Genomic DNA, 24556 nt, shown 5'->3' on the forward strand with positions numbered 1-24556 from the left:
TCCAACTGTTTAAGGCGTAGAGGCCCCATTCAGATTCACTCACCAAGCTACAGACAGAAGCAGTGGCACGAGGCCCACAGCGCGCTCTCACATCCTGGGAGCTGCAGAACGTCCCCATACCTGACGCACAGAAATCTGAGAGCTTCTAGAAGGCTTAGGATATCCTGTTTACCGAATGTCACTCTCTTAACATAAAGATCCAGCTTCAGATTTTTTTCTCTATATATTTTCAAGGAAATAAGTACTTGTCTCAACTTGATATTCCATTATTGTGATGAATTGATCATGCTATTTGAAATGGGGGAATCAATTCCTTATAAATGCTAGTAATATGCAAACATTTCTACTTCTAGATAACAGTTAAGATGAATTTTTTATTCTAACCCATTGATACATATCAAATACAATGTCATCACAATTGAAGATCTGCTATTCTGTACTTAACAATGCATTAAACCCAAAGGAGGGGGACAAAATTATGCTTAATTATATTTGCAGACAAGTCTTTTTTTCCTTATGGAATAATACAATTGTTTCTTTTAATTCATCCCTTAGATAAACATTAGCTGAGCACATGAACACATGCAGTACATAATAACCTTGTGGTATCCTGGGATCACCTAGGATAGAAATGAGATACAACCCTGTGTGCTCAGAAGGAAGTCAAGAGGCACAATGAAACAGATAACAACAGCACAACGCACATACTACTAAGATCACTTGGGTCATTCATGGGCAAAGGGAGATACTTCCTGTTTTGCAGAGGGCTGTGGAAGCTACGCCTGGATAGTGCCTATCCAGAGGCCACAAAGGAAGAAATTTCAGAGAGGAAGAAGTCTTTTCATTTTTACCTTCCGTGTGTGCATGTGGTCTATATGTATAAGATCAGTGGACGCACACGAGTGTGTTCTGGTAACCACTGCAGGGTATCAGGTGGCTCCTTCTGTCACTCGCCTCCTCATGCCATGAGAAGGGTCCCCCACTGAAGTGAAGCTCGCCATTTTGACTGGACAGCTTGCCTAGAGACTCAGGGAATCTCTCTGTCTCTGCCCTCTAATGCTAACTTTACAGTACACACACAGCTTGCTTCTTACATGGGTGCTGCGGGTTCCACTTAGGTTCTCATGCGTGCAAAGTAAGCGTTCTTACCCACTGAGCCAACTGCTCAGCTGCAGGACAGTCTCTATGAAAGTATTTATTAGCATATAGGTGTTTGTGGAAAGGGGCATGAAAAAAAAATAACCTCTAGCTTAAGGCAGTAATATTTACAACATCAAGTGTACAAAGCATTTCTTTCTCAGTCCTTCGTCTTCTGAGAAGGCCTAATCTTTCAATATCTACATAGCTCTTTAGTGATGTTGAAAAAAATGACAAGAGTTAGCCTGGACTACCGGAAGGAAGACGGACAACGGCCCAGAAGACCCCGTTCTCTCTCTTCCTGTCATGTGTTCTTTATAGGCCTAACGCTTTATAGCTTGCAACCTAGGTTCATTATCCAGCATTGTGAGCACTGAGGAAGAATCCAGCCTAGTTCCAGGCTGCCTTCATTCCAGACCACCCATTAAACATGGCTTACTGGTTTAGCATTCAATGCATGGGCATGAAAGAGTTCACGTTGCCCACTCAAGTTGCCTTTCAGCAATTCATATTATTTAAATTTCATACAGTGGACACCAAAATAACCGAGCAATGATCATTCTACTTGGAAATGAGGCACTATAGAAAGTTAGCCATATGTCTAGCGGAGTATAAAATGTATAAGAGGCTTCTGTGCAAGAGCATGCATGATGTAACCATTTCATAAAGGCAAGGACCTAGCATTTCAGATTAGTTGCACTTTGTGCTCCATGCTGCAGTATCAGCAGAGCACCATCCGTCACACTGAGCTCAATGGTTTGGTTAGTATCCAAAGAGTAAGTGTCAACGGGCAACTGATTTAATACTAGCATATTAAATGTACAATAATGACCTGAAAGGCATGCATCCATTTTGATAGTTGCTTTAGCATAGAGTCACAAGATTCTTTAATAAGAGGATTATATGGGGAAAGAAGAAGGAAGAGCTATTTCTTTTATCTGCATCTTATCCACATGAACGGAACAGAAGTTAAAGCTCATAATGCTATGAAGCTTCCCCAAGTTAAGACTACAAATAACTCACAGCTGAAGGCTTACCTTCTGATGGGTTCCAAATGTATGGGTTTGGAGTTGCACACAGTTATTAACTCATGGCTTTTCTGTTTGATGTTGCTCAGGTCACTTTGGGTTTCTATGCTTAGTTTGGCTTATCCTTAGCTGACATGTGTTGTGATCTGCATGCCATGTGCTTTTTTCATGGGTAATTAAAAATGATTAATTAAAGGGAAATTTCTTAAATTAGCATTGAGTTTTATATAATATATTCACTTGAGAAAATACGTACATTTGAGCATGTATTTAGCTTTTTGAGATTTTTTTAGTGGATTTATTTAGAGCACTCAAGTGCCACTGTGCAAAAAAAAGACATTTAGTAGGCCAGGTATGAATTTGATTACTATTAGACAAAGATATATCCTATATTGAAAAATGTAGGTAGAATATATATTTTACAATGATACAGTAGCTAACAGCACATTGAGCCTCTGAGGATAGAAGTTAGCAACATACAATAGCTTTATAAGACAATCCTTTTATATGGCTTATGTATCTTTATAGATCTTTAATGAAGGTGTCAACTAAAACATTTGTTCTGTTATGTGACACACATGTCAAGGTCTTCTAAAGCTTTGTGACTACGTGTAGAAGAGCATTGGATTTATCCCAAACCACTCTATAGCCAAGCACCGATTTTAAAAGAAAATGACACACTTCCTAGTATCTGACGAAACGACAAAGTCTCTTCAAGCTGCAGCAAACCCCAAAAGAGAAGTACATCTGCTGATTCGCTATATTTTCCCTCAAGGATTCTTATGCTGTGAATAATGGTTTTCCTTTAAGAGTTACATGAAATGATATCATTTTAATCTTCCCCCATACCCATCCTCATTACCTTCCTCCATGCTGTCTCTGAAGGATCCCGAATGGCTGATAGCGCGCGGCCTTTCCTCCAGGGAAGTGGCACTACCACAAAGCTGGGCATCGTCATACAGGTCGAAGGAGGAGTCTTGGGCAGGAATGCTATTGGAGCGCATCATACTGGGCCCAGGAAGGTTAAACTGAGACAGGTTGGTAGGACTCACTGGAAAGCAAGGAGCAGAGGCTCAGGCACTCGGACACGGAAGATAATTGGCTAAAATAAAGTGAAAATGATTGCAATTCTTGTAAAAAACATGAATGTTAGCAACTTTCAGGTCTAGAGTGGTCAAGATTCCAACCGAGAAATTTCAGTAACAGACAGAACAAGTCTTTCCCCCAGGCACTTTCAAGGCAATAATCTTGCCAATTTCTAAAGCAATAGAAATCATCACCAACAAGTCATCATGGCTGTTTGTGCTAGAGATATAATGACATGATATTTTCTGGTAAATTATGAAGAAAACATTGTCACCCTCAAGGCGTCAGGTTTCTTATTTGTGGAAAAAAACTACATCATTTTAATGGGCAAAGCACAATGAAAAAGAAAGAAAAATATAAAAAGAAAAATCTGATCTCTGCAATAAGAGCTTTTTAGGTGATTCCAGGCAAAGAGTTGCAGTCATTTTGAACTATATTGATGTAAGCTTATTATAACAGGGTCATAAAGAAGAATAAAAAGCATTTTCTTTAAATAAAAAATATATGGTGTCTAGTTTCTTAGCAAGAGAATCATAAAAAAGCTATTTTCTGCTGGGTCTAAGATAGAAATATCAGAATGAGGTTGTCAGGACAAGCATATTTCAGAGAAGTAACTTAAGTCTACAGTTTTTAATAAGATTCTGTCAGTTGCCTTACAGCTCTTATATTATTCTATGGTTTAGACCAAATGATAAACACCAACTTAAGAATAAAAAGATATGGCTGGCTAAGTAAACAGTTGCATTAGAAAACAGTGCATTTTGAAATTTGGCATAAGACTGGAGCAGAAAAGTAAAGACACAGCCACCATAAATTTGTTCTATTGAAATTTCTCACATTTAGCCAACATAAATTTGTTATTGCTTTATAAGGAACAGGCAGGGGGTGTGAGCTATAAAGGCAACCGCCAAGCACTGTTAGAACACTGGAGAGCCACATCAGTAATGCTGAGTTGGCTTGAGTTTTTAAAACTTGATATATGTTCGACACATGACACATCTCCTTAATATGATCACTTGTTCTCGTGATAAGCTGAATTAGAAGCAAGACTTGAAATGGGCAAATGTATGTGACTCTACTGTTTCCAAGAAATAATGCCTGATGGTTCACAGTGTTAACTAAAACCTGAGACAGGACAGTCTCTGATAGGTGTGCATTGGAGCTAAATGAAGTATAAACAAATAACCAAATATATATGATTATAAATATATAAGGAATATAATAAAAAGGAATAAACTGTGAATATGTAAAGCATATAACTAACAGGAAGAAAAAAAGAAAATACAAAGAAGGAAGGAAAGAAATGGTAAAAGGAGAGAGACAGAAAGATAGAAAGGGAGGAGAGGCCAAGAGACTGAGAAAAAGACAGAGGTAAGGAGGGAGGGAGGGAGGGAGGGAGGGAGGGAGGGAGGGAGGGAGGGAGAGACAGACAGAGAAAGGGATGGAGAAAAAAGGAGAGTGGGAGATTTTTTTTCAGGTGCATTCCTCCAGCTGTAGTAGTGGCCATTAGTTCTAAATTATTGTGGTTGCTGATAAGAGCCAGCAGGTTTGCAGTAGGATACTCAGAACTTGAATGCATAAGTTCAAGGCACTGAGGTGGGGTACATTAACCAGTTCAGTGTGTCCGTTATGGATTGACTTGAAAAGTGTTCTTCAACCTATTTACATGTATATCACTTTAGCACTTAGTCCAGCATTTAAAGGGACATTTGTTCACTATTTGGTTACCCTAATTAACAGACATATCTATGTAAATGATGTTTGTATACTTGTAAATATATCATTTTGCTCACTGAACAAAAAACAGTGATGAAAGTCACTACACCACAGACAGGATTCTGTCTAAAAAAGAGCAAGCTTAGATGCAGGCAGAGTTGACTGTCAAATTTTGCCAAGATAGGGTAAGCAAGTCCTCAGTAGTTCCTGCCTCACAAATATGACTGTAAGATATATTGGGCCAGAAGGCTGAAGATAATGCTCCAACATTATAGAGAGTTTTGGGTGACCCTTGAGGTAGCAAACTGTCTCTGTCACCTTCTTTGGGAAGCTGCTAACCTGCACTCTCTGTATACTCAGAAATTTAATTTTATTCCGTCTCAAGTCTCTGATGGGGTTGAAGATCAAGTAGTTTAGTTTTACAATTAAGCTTAGTTGCTTAGGGGTTAAGATGTTTTTAGGTCTAGATAGATGTTTTAAGTTGATAATGACAAGATATGATCGATATTGATTTACATTCAGAACTTTAGACTCACCATGATAGGAAAGATGTTTTGTTCAAGGCTGCCAAATGCAAATAGCCAGAACACTATGAATGTAACATTTATATAATTACTGATTATTTCGTGCTTCTTCTTGCTATAGGTAGTTTATTATATGTGTGTGTGTGTAATAATATAAATGTATTAGTAAAAAGCAAAAAAAATTTAAAAAGAGATAAAAATTTAAGTCTTGATAGAAAACAAAAACAAAACAAAACAAAACAAAACCTGTAACAGATACGGTTTAATTTACAAGGAATATGATTATTTCCATTGGGAGTACACCAACCATACTTAAGAATGTTCAATTCTAGTTTTGATGAAAGATTTGTTGATTTTACAGCTGAACAGGAAGAGAAACATAACATGATATCTGATGTCAAGAATGCGCAGGAGGAGAGAAGACGAAAGTGGAGAAGAGCAACACTGCGGATAAAAAGACTTCTTTTCTTGTAACAGAGTACAAAACCATAGTGAAGTGGTTATACCAACGTTTAGAAAAATTAACTTGTGCAAATATCTGAACAGTGCTCTTCAGTGTGACCAAAATAATGAGAGAGTGGGTGACACTGAAGGTCCACTCAAAGGCAGGAGTCACAGGGGCACCTAGGATTAGAAGACAAACAAATGGGGCAATCTTTCAGTAGAGTAAGGAGACGGACCTCGCCCCGATTTGAACACACAGAGAAAAACTGTCAATTTTATTGAAGTCATGTATGTTCTGAGTAGGAGAACAGGGGCCAATGAGAAACTGACTGGAGCTGACATATTTATCTAACTTATATTTATGTGCATACTACTGACTGAGCTAGCTCCCCAGCCCCTGGGCCAGGTTTTTAAATACCTAAGGTATTTCATACCCTTACTTCTGTAGCAAGATATTAACCAATGGTGTTATGATATTGCTTTAAATAAGAAAAGCTTGCTCAACCTAAGTGTAAAGTCATGTGTGGACCCTTGACATATAACGCATGGTTAAAAATTCAGAAATTAAAAACAAAAGAAAAAAATCTAGAGGAAAAAAAACTTCTAAAATGTGTTTCAAGGTTTAGATGGTTGGAATCGGTTCTGTCACTGGTGAGTTTAAACTGTCATGCGGATTTGTTTAATAGGTGGGTGGCTGTATCATGCGTGGCTTTTACCACAAGAAGGTGTTCTTCAGGACATAGGAAATGATGCACTGCTAAAGGCTGCGGTGAGTACTCTGGCAGAAGAGTGCTTGAGAGACGGAGAAAGACATTTCTCTTCTAGGAAAGTGCTACTCCTGAGAAGCCACAGATTGGTGTCAACGACTCTGCACGGTGCCACCGGAGGCAAGGCTGCCACAAACGGAAGCCCACTCGTTCTCTCACATTGACCCTATTCCTCCTGATTCACCTTCCTGAGTGCTGAGGTTACCAAACATACAAGGCTTCCACGTTTTCTTCAGCAGTCTCTCTCTCTTTTTTTAAAAAATCTATTAAATTGTGTTACTGGATAAAATGTCTGGAAATATAAAATTCAAATATGACAAATAATAAAACTCGTGACTCCTAAATTTTATTTGATTTTCAGTATATTGCTATAATCACTTCTAATATGTGGTTTGTATGTAGTTCCTTGCATGGTAACTGTAGATAGAAACAACAGGTTCTGTAGAGATGGTCTGTTATCAGGATAAGCACATTTTTTCTCTCATATTGTGTTTCAACTCTTTAAAAAAAAACTATATAGTAAAATAAAACCTTAAATTTGTAATCTCAATTATCAATATTTAAAACATCTGTAACAATGGACTTAATGGCTTCAGCTAATATTAATTTCAATTTTTCAAACTGATAAATACATCACTGTACAAATATTTGACATTTATGGTAAAGAAGGCCATAGTAGTATTCTATACTTACATGCTAACACTTTGATTAACTATTATAGCCATTAATTTGGAATTATACTGAATTAAATGCAGGCAAAATTTGGATATGCCTAATTGCTGTTCTTTCATAGTGTGAAATATGTTTTCTAGCAAAAATGTTTCATTGTCAGTTTCATATGTCTTCAAATATACATGGTCTTCCTATTCACTATATTAATAACCTTTATAGTGTGACCCAATTATTAAATACCTGGTCAGCCAAGTTTAATGACTTCCCTAAGGCTAAATTATAAAAATTAGGAAAGTGTTACATTTCATCCCAAAATAATGGAAAAGAAGGATATATTCCAATTAATGAGCATTGGCAAATCAAAATAAATATTCAGCTAATTAAACTAACATCAATTAATAAAAACTTGATAGAACACAGGGGGTACTTAGTAAACTACAATGTTTGGGGTGATACGGGTTTATGTCTCAGCTGTTCCATTATATGTTGCTGCACTTTACATTCCTAAGACCCGACAAAAAATATTTTTAACTTTTAAAAAAGCTTCAGTGTTAGACTTTTACTGTTTTATAATTATGTACCAAGTTAAATAAAATATACATCTTTTGCCATTATGTGGCACATGAGTATCCTTGCAAATAAAATAGACATTAGCGGTAGATGGTGGGAGGGAACTGTGTGGCAAAGGGGGAGGGAAGCTGGAGGGATCAAGACTGGGGAAGACAGACTGAGAAAGGGAGAACTGGGTTAGAGAATGGAAACTGATGTAGGGAGGCATCTCTGGGATGAACTAGAAGCCTAGGACAGGAGAAACTCCCAGGAATCTATGAGCGTGACCCTACCTAAGACTCCTAGCAACAGGGGATACGGAGCCTGAAATGGCTTCCTCCTGTAACCAGGCAGGACTTCCAGTAGAGGGATGGGCACACCAACCCATCCAACAAAACCTTCAACCCAAAATTTGTCCTGCCAACAATATGTGCAGGGATAAAGATGGAGCAGAAATTAGGGGAAGTGGGTAACTAATGACTGGTCCAACCTGAGATCCATCCCATGAGAGAAAACTAAACCCCGACACTATTACTGATATTCTGCTGTACTTGCAGACTGGAGGCTACCATAACTCCTCTGAAAGGCCTCACCCGGATGCTGATGGAAACAGATACAGGGACCCACAGCCAAACAATAGACAGAGCTTAGGGAACCTTGTGGGAGGGCAGGGGGAGATTGAAGGAGCCAGAGAGGTCAAGGACACCACAAGCAAGCCTACAGAAACAACTAACCTGGGTCTATAGTGGCCCACAGAGACTGAACTATCAGCCAACGACCATGAATAGGAGGGACCTAGGCTCCCTACACATGTGTAACAGATATGCAGCTTGGTCTTTATGTGGGTTCCCTAACAAATGGAGCAGGGGCTGTCTCTAACTACGTTGCCTGCCTTTGAATCATTTCCCCCTAACTGGGCAGCCTTGTCTAGCCTCAGTAGGAGAAGATACACCTAGGCCTACTGTAACTAGATATGCTAAGGCAGGTTGATAATCATAGAAGACCTCCCCTTCTCTGAAGAGAAAGGAAAGAGGGAATGGGGGGAGGGGAAATGAGCAGGATAGGCTCAGAAGAGAGGAGTATCCTTGCTCTTTTAAAGGACAATAGAGCCTTAATGTACATAAGAATTCAGTAGCTCCTATGGAGCCAGAGCAAAGATCATTGTCCATGACTTAAACGTCCTAGCAGTTGGAGTGGAAAGAATCGTAAAAGGAATGATTTAGCCTTAGGTCCTTAGGGTTAAAAGTTGAAAAGTTCAAATTGTTGGATTGTCAGTTATCTCTGGTGACATTATTGGAACCATCTTTTCTTATCTGAGAAAAGATAAAATACTGAGACTACTTCAAATGTGACTTGACAAAAGTTGAATAAATTTTAAAAGATTATTATTATTATTATTATTATTATTATTATTATTATTATTATTAATAGTGTAGATGTGTGTGTGTCTATGTGCACCTATATGCACTGGGAGCACAGCATCTCTGAGGAAGCTTGAGGCAATGCATTCCCTTGGAGTTAGAGTGACAGGACATTGTGATTTGACCTATGTGGGTGCTGGGAAACAAAGTTGCATCCTTTGGAAAAGCAGTACCAGTTCTTAACCACCAAACCACCTCTCCAATCCAAAAAATTTATTTTTTTTTTACATCATCACTGGGTCTTTTCAATGATAACTAATATCTTTAGACATGTTTCATTGTTTTCTCAGTCTTCCCTGTTTCTGTGATATTTACATAAATGACTATACTTCCTACAAATGATGCTAATGGCTAAGACAGTCATTTAGTTTTCGATATAGTCCTCTAAAATTGCTCACAGAGTGCTGTCTTCAGTGACACCGTGTGCACATCCAAGAGCATTTTGATTTCAATAATGTTTCAAGAGATTATCTTGCAGTAATATACTTGCATTTTATTTTCAACCTCATTATTTTATGTTCTATTTGTCTGCATAATGATCATTAATTTCATTCAGCAGCAACAAAAAGTAAAATGTTTTACAGAATACAAACAAGGAGATAGAGATGGAGTGGAAAGGGTTGTGTGTTTGAGGTCAGGTGTTCTGGAATTTGTCTCTGCTTCCGATACTTACGGCGGTCTGTGTTATAATGTTTGGCTTTAGTCAGAAAACAATAATGATTCTTAGTTATAATAATCATGAAAATTAATCATTTGTCATAAAATAAGTGATACAATATTTGGAAATTATTCTGTATACAGTAAGCATCACCCTGAAGCCTCTTCTTTTTTTTTTTTTTTTATGAAAAGACAACAATATTCCTATAAGAGTAGGTTGTAAAAGGAGTGGGACAGAATTGACGATTTAAAATATTTTACCCAAGTTGGAAAAGTGGTATTTTCCTGTGGCTGAAGATGACATGGCAGAAGGGGAGACCAGGGGCGACTGGTTGCCAGTATCTTGCAGCCCTCCTGTGGAATGGGAGCGCAGCCACTCTTTGCCTTCTTCTTGGTTGGCCTGCCGAGATGACGGGGTGTATCTGCAAAACAGCACAGCTGAGACACTTGAGCACATCCACAAGGACAAGGCAACACCAGGACAAGAAAACAATCGAGAGCAGCTTACTATTCAGACTGAACAGCAATCACACACAGATTGGATCTAATTACAATTGCTCAGTTCCTCCAGATGATTTGGCACCATCTGCCTGATCCCACAGGGAAAATAAACAGAGGCATTTGAAAAGAAAATGATGCTTCTGTGAGATATGGGCTTGAAAGTCATAAGCAACGAGCAGACAGCCAAGTGAACTGAGAAGGACCCCAAAGCACCGTGTTTGGAAGGACATGGAAGGTGAGAACACCGATTCAACATGGCAGACCGTGGGAGGCAAGAAGCCAAGGGAGGCACAGTGACAGTCACAGAACACCATGGGAAATGGGACAGAAACTGATAGCTGGAGTTTTCTTTCAGTTCTCTGTTTAAAATGCTACTTGCAGACAGCTTGTCAACGCTCATAGCGCTGTACCTGTTAGCTGCTTTCTTGGCATCTTTTTCTCAGGAAATAAAAAGTATGTAAGATACATTCATGACAATGAATTCAATTCATTTTAGTATTATTTTTTTTCTGAGTTGAGTCCTATCTAGAAATTGCTAAGTGACATTATATTAACTCAGATTTAACCTGATCTGGTAAGTAATAAAAGCAGGCATGGAAAGCAGATATTGGGAATGGGTTTATAAAACAATCTGTAAAATAATACCTTAATCGGCACACCTGACCTGTGGTGAGAATTATTTTTAACTCTATTCGCAGCATATTTTCACCTTTCATCTTTACTTGTCACAGGTGTTTGGGGGATTGTTTTTTTTTTTAATGTAAGTTTTTATGTGTATAAATGTTTATATTATTTGGGCTTGGGTTGTGTGCACACATGCATGTGGCCTCCAGGAAACATCCTGCTTTGCTACCTTCTACTTTGCTCCTTTGAAATAGGGTCACTATAGTCTCAGCAAACCCAGAGCTATAGGGGCAGCTAGGTGAGCCAGTTAGTCTCCTGTCTCCATTACTGCCAGTGTGGGAGTTACAGGCCACACGGCTATGCTCAGCTCTTTATGTGGATGGTTGGGGATTTGAACTCAAAGACCCATGCTTGCTTACCAAGCATTTTTACCAACTGAGTCACCTCCCTAGTTCCAGGTCGGAGGTTTTGCCAGCATATACCTCCAAGGTAAAAAGCTCAGAGAAGTAATTGTATGTAAATGAGAGAGAAGTGAATTCCTGCATCCTACCACTAGCTACTCTTTTTATGAGCAAAGCCTCGGACAGGTTCTGATTATTCCTTAATTGTGATATTCCTATTGGGACTCACTTGAGTCTCCATCTCTATCTCTTTGGCATCTCTTCCTAAGGAGCAGTCACCTAGTCTCGAAGCCAGAGAAAGTACCAAGGTTAAAAGGGATTTCATCTTCCATGCCAGATGCTACATAGCAAACAGATGAGAAGGAGAGAGACAGTACAGGAAGTTTACATAACAACAGAGATAGGCAGCACTTGGGCTGAGAGAAATATATACCTTAGTCCCTTTTTGGGTAGTGTATTTCTGTCAAGCTGCATGCTGTTAAAACAAAGAAAACCCCTAAGGACATAATGCAAACAAAATTTCCAAATCATACATCCAACAAAATTCATTCTCCAAACAACCAAAATAACTCTCTGCTAATACACACAGGAATCCAGAACTGACTGGAGAGGCCAACTAGGTGACGGGATCTTTGTCACTGCATTAGTGTGGCATTTCTTTTTTTATCCTAGTGACCTTCAGAGAACAATTAGACACCACATTAAATCATGTTAGCATGACTGTGGTGGTCTCCCTGTCCTGTGCAGCTGACTAGACTTTTGCTGTGACTTCATATGCAGGATAATCAATGAGATGACAATGATGCCTGATGCTAAAGTGACAAGTCTCACTAACAAGAGCAGATGAAAAAAAAAACTATCATGTAATACTTGCATTTTTATTTTATAGTTATTTCCAATAAGAATAAAAGTAGATTTGTCTCCCACTTACACACAAGAGATAATTTAATATATAACAAGTATTCTCTTTAAATAACATTTATAGTATAATTTATTTAAATATTTTAATGAAGTGAAGCCATTTCATCTTTGAGAAGTCAATAAGTGGGCATTTAAAGGGGTATATACATTACCAACGTTAGTTTAACTAGCTCCTAGTTGGTCAGACCCAGGGCTAGAAAGGTGTGCCTAGATAAGTGGAAAGTGGCTCACTGAGAATGGAGAAGAGTGGGACATATCCAGAGGCTCCATTCTAATCTCTAGCACGCAGATTAACAAAGCACCAAATGAATATGGATTTACAGAACCATCACTCTTTGTTTAGAACATCAAATGAGTAAAATTAAATACATAGCAATGCACAATGGGATGAGATAAGATGAACACAAACAGACTGACTCCACATTGAATTACTGACAATCAAAGCTAAAATGTTTTCTTCTACAGGTTCTCCATCTGTTATATAAGGTGCAATTATTATGCCAATGAGTAATTTGTTCTGCTTACATATTATGATTATAAAATCTCCTAACTGGCAAAAATTAAAAAAAAAAAAACCTAAGGAATCAAGCTAAACCAATAAAAAATTTCTAACTATGAACTATATTGGGCTATGTATTTTTGTGATCTAATGACATTTTAAAGATTATTTTTAAATATTGAATAAAATGAGAAAATTTCTATTATTTTGTAAATATTATCTATTTGTAGAAAAATTATGTTTATATGTCACAGGGAAGTTAGTTAAATAACTGAGAAAAGAATACACTTAAATCGAGTAATATAGAACTATTTCCTAAACTCTAGACCAGTGATTCTCAACCTGTGGGTTGCAAGCCCCTTCGCAAGCCTCTAGCTCCAAAAATATTTATGTCACAATTCATAACAGTAGCAAAATTATAGTTATAAAATAGCAACAAAAATAATTTTACGTTTGGGTGTCACCACAAGGGGAGCTGTGTTAAAGGGTAGTAGCATTAGGAAGGTTGAGAAACACTGTTTTAGACATGTATGTCAATATTATGCTGGCCTTTCTGCAGTGCCTCAGGAACTGCAAACTCCAATATCAGCCATGTCTAGGGAGGTAGAGACTATGAGTAAACTGTACCATTTGTCTAAGGCCATTAGCTGTAATATACAGCACAGTTGTCATTTTCACATTTAAGGACAAACCAGAAATCTTCAAGGCTGTCTATGACTTTAAACTACTTTTAAAAAATTTGGTCACAGTAAAATAGAATTAAAAAAAAAAACACATGTGGGTTAGATATAGTCACATCACCGCTAATGACTACATCTTATATACAGGGAAATATTAAAAACTTCTGATTTCATTCATATTCACTCATTTCCTTACTTTTTAATTTTTTAGTGAAGAATAATTTGGGTAAAATTGGAATCGGTATAAAAACCCAGTGACCTATTAGAATTCACATATAGAGATCAACGTATAACAAGAAAAGTCAAGAACTTACATTTACCTCAACCTCTACCATATACATCTCAATTGATTTAAAAAAATCATACTGTAATAGACTTTATAGTTTCAACTTAGTTAGGAACTGAGCAGCTATGTCAGAATATGCTCATAAGATTTTCTTTTTTCTTTTTTAAAGATTTATTTATTATAGTGTACACCTGCAGGCCAGAAGGGGACACCAGATCTCATTCTAGATGGCTGTGAGCTACTGTGTGGCTGCTGGGAATTGAACTCAGGACCTCTGGAAGAGCAGACAGTGCTCTTAACCTCTGAGCCATCTCTCCAGCAACCCTCTGAGCCATATTCTTACATAGACCACACATTTCCTCATCTGTACTCTTAAGGGTTAAAATACAGTGAGACTTTGTGTTTTCCTTCTGGAAAAAGAGAGTATACACAATGTTTTAAACAAACAAACAAAAAAATCAACCTAGCCATATTTTATTATTCTAATATTGGGTTAAATTAACCTACTTCTATTATTGCATAAGTATAAAAATGATTTGCTTTAAAACAGTAAATAAGTATATATTTGTTTTTATATTTCTGTAATACACATTCTATAGAGTAGAGCTAAAATGTGGAATAAACTATTAAAACTAAATTCAACTATAGCTATAGAACTTGCCAATCTTAACATGTAGTGTTTGATTTTATAATTTCTTGATTAAAATTATGTACTTGATAACATGTAGTATTTGTTGTTTGAATGCAAAAGAAATAGGTTGAAATCTATATAATCAACCTCATATTTTCATCTCTATAATTTAAAAATATAAAGAATTGTGACTAAAAAATTTTAGTTTGTTTGAGTTAGATATCAATACATTTTTAAAAATTCTTTACATATGTTTATACAACCACAATATATTATCCAAAATAAGACTATTAATATATTTTAAATATAGTTATATTTATTTGTCCTAAGTTTTATACATGATACATGATCACGAGTATTTACCTTATAGCCACTGATATGTGAGATATGATTGAAAGTCTAATTTCGTTTTGATGTGTGATGCAGTACCAGTTTTTTTATATGTCGTGTGTGCTAACTAGGCCTAAAAGGAAGTGGATACATTTTAGCTCAGGTTTTTATGAGTGAGCAAACACAAATTGTGTGATTACAAGCCCAACATGATAAGCACTGAGCACCAAAAGTTCATTTCAGTCTCAAGTGCTTTAATGTGGAGGAAGTGCCATTTGCCAGCCTGCACAGAGATTATGCAACACTAAGAGGCTGTATTTCACTTGTAAGTTTGTATTTCACAAAAGCAAGAGAATCCAAAAGAAAATAATTGGAAATAATAGGTTAATGGACAAGTTGGGCATTGTAGAATACGTCTTAATAAAGGAGTGAACTTATATTTTAAATGTTCAAATATTGCTGAGAGCACAATTGTAGAATCCATTTGAATTTGCTCATTAATGAAGTTTTGACCATGCCAGTGAGCTGTGTTATCTTGAGTCTCAAGCCAACTACTAAAAATGTCTTAAGAAGATATCACTCGCTGTATGAAGACATACTTTATATATTATGCAAATCGCCTACTGACTAGAAAAGTAGGTATCCATATTAAGAAAAGTATCCAATCACCCTACCTTAAATTACCTCATCCCTTGGCAAATTTGGTAATACGAGTGAGGAATAAGACTGGTTGTAGCAATATTAACTCTAAATTTAAGTGCAACTTTATGTCACTGCATGGTCGTATTCACAGCGGAATCAAGGGACTTTGGTAGGATGGGGTGGTAGGCACAGGGCGGGAAGTAGGGGTTAAGGACCCATCAATGCCTCCAGGAAAGCTCACCTTTCTGAGAGAGTAGATCTCACACTACCCGTTCTCATGAGCAGGCTCTGCACCTCGTGAGTCCCTGTGGTCAGTCCAGACAGGGAGCCATGATGGCTGAGGGGCAGGTCAATTGACTCAGAGCTCGTATGGAGACTGGTCATGGACTGGTAACTCGGGGTGTCCTTGCTGCCGGCAGAGGAACTGCTCATATTGGCAGCCCACACAAGCCCACCCGATGTGAAAGAATGAACCGATGCCGGGCTGGAAGCCAACGAGTGACTTAAGCTTATAACATCTGTAGTTAAGTCTGAGGGTTTATTGAAGAGAGGGCTGCTGCCGCCACTTAGCCCACCAGCACTGCCCATGCTGCCCGTACCAGACGACGGTGACTCCAGACTGCCTTGACGGGCTAAAGAGGTACTAGGGCTGGGCACTACTGAGGAGGATTTCACACCCTCAGTATTAGGTGCAGAGGCAGATTTGCCACCTGCCTTGGCACCAAACAACCTAAAAGAAAAACAAATAACAACTTCAGTTGTTCCAAGAGACGCATATCCACATTGCATACGGTTTCAGTCCACAGAGCCAAGTGTGCTTTGGAGTATGAGCTACCAAGCACGTCTAGGCTCTATGTTCCTGAAGGCGATTAGGACTGGTCTTTTATTAATCAAGTACTAAAAAAAAAATCTCTTACAGCATCTAATGGGGTAGTCAGCACTGGGCTGCAACCAAGGCAGGCAGAAGTGGGCAAAAGTTAGGCAAGACGGCGCTTGACTTTTACACTTCTGGTGATCAGAGGACTCTCAAAGAGTGTGGCCAATTTGGCGTTACCTGTCTACAGAGCCATTGTAATGAAACAACTTCTACGCATTCGGAATAGGACGCCTAAATGGATTTTTCCTCCTTTTAAAAATAGATTATTCAAAAATCTAAAGGGGGGACACTTAAGGCAAGGTTCACATAAGTAAGGTAATACCTAGAGGCCTGAGCGGCTGGGCTGGAAATATTGGATATTGTTGGCAACGGAATGGATTTGCTTTTATCTTCCCATGGAAAGACCACAGGGATTGCTGTCAGTTGCCAAAACTATTCAGATATAAATGTGTATTTATACACCAGCGATTTGAAATATCACTGGTACTAAGTTAGAAATTGGAGTTTAGTTCCGAAAACATTTTAGTTTTGTAAATGAAACAGATGATATAATCAAATTTATGCAAATATGGAAATAACATGATATGAAGGAATGGCGAAATGGTTGCTAATTCAGTTGCAATGAAATCCATACTTCCTACAGAGGAAGGTGTCTATGACGAATATGAGAAATTGTTTCATAGGTAATAGGCCACAGGAGGGCACTATTGGCTTTCACATGAGCAATGAAAATATTTACTCTTGCTACAAGCTATGATTTATTCTTTCCAAGAAGAATTGATACTTAAAAACATGCTTCACAATTAATACTTCTAATGAGAAATTTGACTGCTATTTTTTTTCAAACAATTATGTTTTAAAGGTTACTGAAATGGGAGAGTAAAATTTCCAAGATTCTTCCAAAGATCTCAAGGTTCTAGGGTAAATCAGCAGAATAAAAACAAACTTTAACTATTTAACAAGTAATAGATGATAAACTATATTCTTTCATTGTGAAGATGAAAAAACAGCCAGTATTATTTAACTATTTGTCCTAACTCATCCACTAATCCAACCCCTCCCCTCTCCTGAGCCCCGCTACCTGGGATCCTTAAAATCAGTGATATTTCTAAGCAGAACTTCACGTACTTAATACAAAGATATTGCTGATACACACATCAGATGTGCTGCTGCTGGGTCCTTTCAAAGAACACTGATGAAGAGTTATAAAAGTCACCTGACTCTTGAATTCTAATCCTAAAATCAGATTCTACTTTGATTTTGCTTCTTTTATTTTGATACTATGTTAGGATCTGGTATTGTATAAATTGGTCCAATATAAACTGTTAGAAAGAATATATCATCTATATTCATAAACACCAACTCATTAAGAGTCATAAGGTACCGTACTAATATATAAGATAACGAACCAAGAGAATAAAGTAAATGCAGTGTTTATAAAGATCTACGCAGTTTTAGATTTTCATTATGGAAAGAGGAGGTGAAAATTACTGAATTATTTTACACGCTATCATCACTTTATTTCTATGAATAGCCAGTCATCTGATTTCAAGCCTGTTGTTCCACATATTGTTTGTATTTCTAGTGTCACATTGACTATATAGCTGAAAGGCTAATCACTTCTGTAAATGAGCATCTTGCTTTTATGCTTGCGACTCATACAATCATCTCTGCATAATCCACTATATTTTAAACAAGTCTAGAAGACAGTTTCTAAGAATATTTAGAATAAATTAAAGTACCTTTGTGTAGAATAAACGCGTGTTATATACTGCTGTTTACGTTTTCCCAGCATCCCTTTACACACCCTTACCTTCGAAATGTAGGCGAGGCAATATCTGGGTATTTGGACCCTGGCTGTCTGAGCCCTTGTGTGCCACAGGCACTGGCAGAGGTGGGGCTGGATTTGGGGGAACCTGACAAAGAAACGCTCTCTGAATCCGAGACCGCTACTTTCTCCTTCTCTTTGTCTGTTTGGTTGACGGTGACAGGACTTGAGCGCCCTGAGCCGATCTTAGAGGGTTCTCTCAGTTTGGAAGTGGTGGCCCCAGCTGACTTGCTGCTGACGTTGGAATCAATGCTGCTGGTACTGGATCTGTGGCCACCTCGCCCGGGGATACCGCTGGTGCTGGACTTAGAAGGGCGTGGCAAGCTGCGGTACTGCAGGGTGGTCTTGGAGCTCACGTGCAGGACCACGTCATCTTGATTCTGGGACCCGTCCAGGCTGGTCTTCCTTCCTGCGTTGGACTTCCCACCAATGGCAGTGGATTTGGGGATTTTCCCCAGTGTAGCTGAACCGCTCGTTATGGTGGCACCACTGCTGGTAATCATGGAAGATGAGGAGCCTACACCGCTTGGCTTCTTATATCCAAAAGAGCTGCTGGCTGTTGATCTCCCGATGCCCGAGGGTGTTTTCTTCCCTTCATCTCCACTGCTTTTACCTGCATCTGAAGGAGATCTTTGCAAGGATGATCCTTTAAGGGGAGTTTTCCCTTTCTCTGAAGCTTTCGCATCATCGGTCTTCCCTAATTAAAGAGAAACCCCACAGACATGGTTATTTGAATATCTGGACACCATAACACCTCCAAAAACCAACTGCAAAATGTGAATGCACGTTTCCTCCTGACGTAGCTTCAGTCCTGAAATATTTCTAAGTATTTCAGATCTAAACAGGCATGCACTCTAATGTAATGAAGGGATTGTGTGGGAAAGCTAGAGGGGGAAAAAAAAACCATTCCTGTCAGAGGCAATGTGATGAACATGAAAAGATAGAGTGAAAACATGTTATTTTCTTATTTGTTAATATCTTGTATCCTGTGACAGTGTTGCTTCAGGTACTCCTCCCAAGCTAAGTGCTAGACAGGGAGCTAACCACTGCACCTTTAATATGATTATATCTGAAGTATTCTATGACACCCGCCCTTCGGATGACACTATCCACAGAACAAGGGAAGAGTCCTACAAGACAGATGGTACAATTGGGAAGAATTCTTTCACTCTTTTCTTTCATAAAGTCTAATTCGCAAACAGAATCTGAAATACCGAGCATTCTAATCCATCCTCAGGTTAGAATGACTGCTTTCAGCCCCCAGCTTTATGGTAAAAGGTAGTGGCGTTCATTAAAATCAATAGTGAAAATATTAATATGTCAGGGAAAATGAATTATCGCTTATCCAGAACCAATAATTTACCTGTATATGACTTAAAGTGACCAAATGGTAATGCAGCACATCTGAAAAGAGTGATCCCCACAGGACCCTCAGACTGTCACAGTCATGTGGTCTTATGGGACAAAAGCATGTGGCTATAGCATAAAATCATTTAACTGTGTGCACAGGAATGGTCTTATCAAAGGGAGAGCCAATGCACATGAACACAGGTGTCAAATGGGACACCACAGATTAAAATACTTCTCCAGAGAAGATCCCTACGTCTTCTCCGGGAGTGGGAAGTGACGAGCCTACCAGGGGTCTTGAGTGCACTTGTGCTGGGTTTCTGCCTCGCTGGTGTTCCTCCCTGAGCAGACATGCCTCTCCTCCAGGAACCTGTCTGAGACACAGACAGGCCTGCTTTTTGCCCCGTCTTCTCTGAGTCTTCGGCAAGTCCGGAAGTAGCGCCCTTCCACTTGGCGCCTCCATCACTGTGGCTGTCAAAATCTTCCTCAGTCTTCTTCAGCTCCTCCGGACTATCCCAGGTCTCATCTGTTGCTGAACGTTTCTCCGCATCTGTTTTCAGCTATAAAGAAAAAAAAAAGTCCCATGAAAACAAACCTGTAAAGTACAAGCTAACCAGGAACTGGAATGCATTGGCAGACAACTGGCAGGAAAAATAATGGAGCACCAATTTATACTTCAGAAGCATGCCAGAGACGGTTCTATTTTTAAACTACGATTTCACTTAAGCTTGATCAATTTGAGACATAGAATTTCCCTTTGCAGATATTAGAGAATGTCAGGATAAATAATGATCAGCAAAGCATAGTTAAGCTCCGCAAAAGAAGGGATTTTTCTATGCCAAACGCGATAAGAGAAGCCAAGACAAGATATGAAATATTCAATGTTCTTTCCTGATTCACTCACAAGTGAGCCTCATAATTTGTTTTTTTTGAGATTAGTATAAAATTAGTCAAGAAGAATCCAATGTTAGGCCATTTTTTAAACTGGATTTTTAAATGAATCAGTATTAGAAATGTCAATGAGGGTCTTTCTAGGTTAGACACCAGCAAATACGTCTAAGAGGCTTATGCTCTTCAAAAGAGGCTGGGTTTGGGCCCTGCAGAAGTTCTGAAGGGTATTACTCTAGGAAGACTGAAATGAAAGTACTTCGCATCCCAGTGTTAGTGGATCTTTATTATGTCTGTTTATTCAAACTTTGCAAATACTTCAGGGGAGAAAAGAGTAAAACCACAACTTACTAAAAGGTAGACAAACCTGAAGGAAGGAAGGAATACGCTCAGTGGGGAGGGAGAGGCTGGCTCTCACCTGAGTGGCTCTCACCTGAGTGGCTCTCACCTGAGTGGCTCACACCTGAGTGGCTCTCACCTGAGTGTGCTTCCTGGAAGGGACCGTGATGTTGGAGTAGGAGCTGATGGAGGACGTGGTGTTCAGGTCATCGGTGCTGATGTTGTCAAGTGTATCGCTGAGGCCGCTGCTCACTGAACTGCTGTCGTCCCAGCTAAAGAGAAGATATGCCGCAGAAATAAGCCAGTCATGGGGAAAACGCCATGAAGCACCCACATTTCCACACAGTGTAGCCATACGTCACAAAGGCATAAAAATCACTTATTGTGAGAATTTGCTCACTGTCCATTTTGGGGGACATCATATTTATAATAACTGATACACCTATCAAATAATGACACATCAGTATTTAGGAAGAACCAGAAGATGCAGGCTCCAGAGAGACAGTTGCAGGATGAATGAAAACACTGAGATGAGAGTAATGTGCAGCTGGGTCTCTCACTCCTCCACCCCCCACCCACAGAAGCAACCTGCAGTCATAAAGTATCTAAGAATTAATTCTTTGTTCACAAAATTGTTGCTCTTGTCAGGCATCTGAAAATCTTTCCTTATTTCCCTGTCTTAAAATTTCCACCATCCAACCATGCTGAAATATTGAAATTAATCTAGTAATCTTCCTCAACACAATTCCGGATAACATAAGACAGCCTCTTTTCGGGGCCTTCCTGCGTTTGGCCTTCGTCACACAACTTCAGCTGCCACTTCTGAGTGAGTGATCAAAAAGCCACATTTGGGGCCCGGAGGGATGCCTCAGCTGCTGAGACCACTGGCTGCGTTTGCAGAGGACCCAGGCTTGGTTTCCAGTACCCACAAGACAGCTTACAGCCATCTGTAACTCCAGTTCCAGTGGATCCGATACCCTCTGCTGACATGTGTGTGTTCCCAGTACAATGCGCTGCATATTGCATGCATGAAGATAAAAATATTCATGAACATAAAATATAAATATATCTTTACAAAAAAAAAAAAGCACATCTGGCCCTGGCATTGCCTTGCTACAATATTCATAAGCTTCTTCTTTCTTATAGGCTAGCAAAATGTGTCTCATGGGATACATAAAGAAACTTATTAGGGGGATAAGATGAATATCTGATACCTTAACATACTTATTTTTTTAATCTAAAAAGAATAGCATAGGCTTTATTAATAACTACATGCATTCTAGCCTGGACCTCATTATTTAGTCAATATATTTGATGTGATGGCACATAAATACTTCAGAATATCTAGCTAACTTGAGGGAGAATAGGAGTTCCACTCAGCAAGAGGGACACTAGTGCCTTCTCACTCACTGACTGAACTTCATCCTATTGATTACTATGCACCTGTGTTTTGATATATAAATTCATGCGCCCTAGGAATGCATACTCTATGAGAACCAAACCTAAGTCTCATAAAATGAATGCTTGGCTTTGAACACATTCCAGAAATGAGCCATACATTGAAGACAGTATTCATATATTCATCATGAAAGCACAAATGAAACACAAATGAGACAAAATAAATATGCTATACACTGCCCATCTTTAGTTCCAAGTACTAATGATGTACTTAGATACATATAAAAGCAATCATCAAGTGGAAAACGTAACTTACTGAGAGTAACATATTATTACCAGGTATACTTATAAAGCAGATTGTTATCAATAACAATTAGATCTTAACGTGGGAAAAGTGTAATTTATATTACTAGAGAAGTTACTGTCTTTCAGGAATGCCCAAATCTGGTGAATACCTTCACTATATCTTATTTTGTAACATTCCATAGTATTAGCCACAGCATCAGCAAACACCTCCCATATCCAAACTCCTTTGCCAACAACCGTAATGTACTGTGGGCCCCATCTACTGTCTATACCCGAAGAAGGAAAATCATCTTCAGTGGGCAATTCAGCAGAACTGGGTCCTTTCTCAGCTAGCAGTCACTTAAATTACCTACCAGAAGTAAATTACTTACTACAGGTAGCACAAACTATATTCATAAGATGCATGGTTTCCTAAGATCGAGGAGAAGGCCTGGATTTCCCATCTCCTTCCAATTCCAAGAGCATTCTAAGACGCCTTAGTTTCATAAATTGACAGAAGTAGATTATGTAATTTGCAAACTAAGACCTAGTCAATACAACAATCATTTCTAAGATATAGTTTGTTGCTTAGTTATTATCTCTTTTAATATTTGTATTTTATGTGTTGAAAATGTAAATACAAATTATGAAAAAACATGAATATATACTTTGAATACCACTGTACTAATGTAAACCTCAAGTTTCTTAACAAGCACGTATTATAGCAAGAAAATAAGTAGTAAGCTAAAGACTATCTGAAAGTAATTGTATTTACTAAAGGGTTGTCATGCAAAAGATGCTCTTATATATTTATTTATTTATTTGCACACAAACACATGTGTATGCATGGGTTCACCATGGCATATGCATAGCCAGTGGGCTACCCTGAACATTGTGAGACTACCATTAGGATTTTTGAGCTCACAATAAGCCAAGCTAAAGAGATAGATGAAGCAATTATCTCTTTAATGTTATACTGTACTTTTCCTTCCATGAATTCCTTCTTCTTAGTGCACTACCTATAATCTACCTAGAAGCTCTGCTGGGCTCATTGCCTTTGAGGGTGGAGATATATATATATATATATATATTATATATATAATATATATAATATATATATTAATTATATATATATAATTAATGAGACTAGGAGCCCCAGAGGGAAACTGAATTCTCTGGTATCAAATAATGACCATGGAGAGACTTTCCAAAATTTCCGGTAAAAGTCAAAGAACAAGTAGTGGGTGGGCGTCCCATACTTCCACTCTCTGGGGTCCTTAGAGACGATGGAATGCACATCTTAAGGCTCATGGCAAAGACCTTAGCCTGCTAAGTCACCGCCTCCCCGGCCCTTACCAATAGTTTCTTACAAATGCAAATGCTGGCCTCAAATATTATGTCAAAAGCACTATCAGCTACTGTGATCACAACAATCAGATATGCCTGTAAATGTAACAAGTGAACATAGTAGCCTTAGGTGAGACTTATATAAACGATAGATCCAATCACATTATAACGCTTCAATCTCTCGTTGAAAACTGAAACAAATGTAACGGGCCTGGGAACCCAATCACAAATAAAGCTCGGGACAATGGAACTGAAACGGACCCAGGAGTCCTGCTGGAATGACCACTTTCATGGGTAGTGGTGCATAGTTTGTAGGCTGCTGGGTTCATAGCACTGGTTTAATTACTGCCACACTTCCCTTGACCACTGTTTCTCTCTCCTCCTCACTCGTTTCCTGAAATGCGCTCATGACAATCATTGCATCCTCCGCCATCATCACCTGACCCTTAAGTCCTACATTATTTTTCTATTCTTGAGAACTTCTCTGAATTGCCCAATAGCCTGCCCTCTGTCATGTTAACTGACCCCAGAATATCTTCCTTGGCAACGGACAACCCTTCCACAACTATGGAATCAAGGTTATGATTTGGAAAACTAAGTCATTACCTAACCTACAGTTCTTTCCTGGCTATAACATCTGTGTTCTCAGCCTTGTTAAGACTTCCCTCATGGGTGTCCTGTCGACATATCAAACTCTGTGTAGTTCACATTGTTTTTTTTCCTCCAAAAAT

At 38.6% G+C, this 24556-nt stretch overlaps 1 protein-coding gene across 8 annotated transcripts in view; it reads right to left on the reverse strand.

Moving 5' to 3' along the window:
• The window catches only part of NAV3 (neuron navigator 3), a 718489-nt gene that overhangs the window by 64140 nt on the left and 629793 nt on the right, over positions 1 to 24556 (reverse strand). For 6 of the 8 annotated variants that reach the window (XM_084796372.1, XM_084796369.1, XM_084796370.1 and 3 more), the window contains 7 exons: positions 20935 to 21067; positions 19858 to 20128; positions 18207 to 18918; positions 15758 to 16246; positions 11961 to 12002; positions 10263 to 10423; positions 3028 to 3216 (listed from right to left, as the gene is read on the reverse strand). In XM_084796372.1, the coding sequence (XP_084652498.1) occupies positions 3028 to 3216; positions 10263 to 10423; positions 11961 to 12002; positions 15758 to 16246; positions 18207 to 18918; positions 19858 to 20128; positions 20935 to 21067 (1997 nt within the window). The remainder of the gene's footprint in view (positions 1 to 3027; positions 3217 to 10262; positions 10424 to 11960; positions 12003 to 15757; positions 16247 to 18206; positions 18919 to 19857; positions 20129 to 20934; positions 21068 to 24556) is intronic. The other 2 variants (XM_084796367.1, XM_084796373.1) reach the window with 2 other exon arrangements.

The sequence above is a fragment of the Acomys minous genome, assembly GCF_964271855.1.
Source record: "Acomys minous genome assembly, chromosome: 9".
Lineage (NCBI taxonomy): Eukaryota > Metazoa > Chordata > Mammalia > Rodentia > Muridae > Acomys > Acomys minous.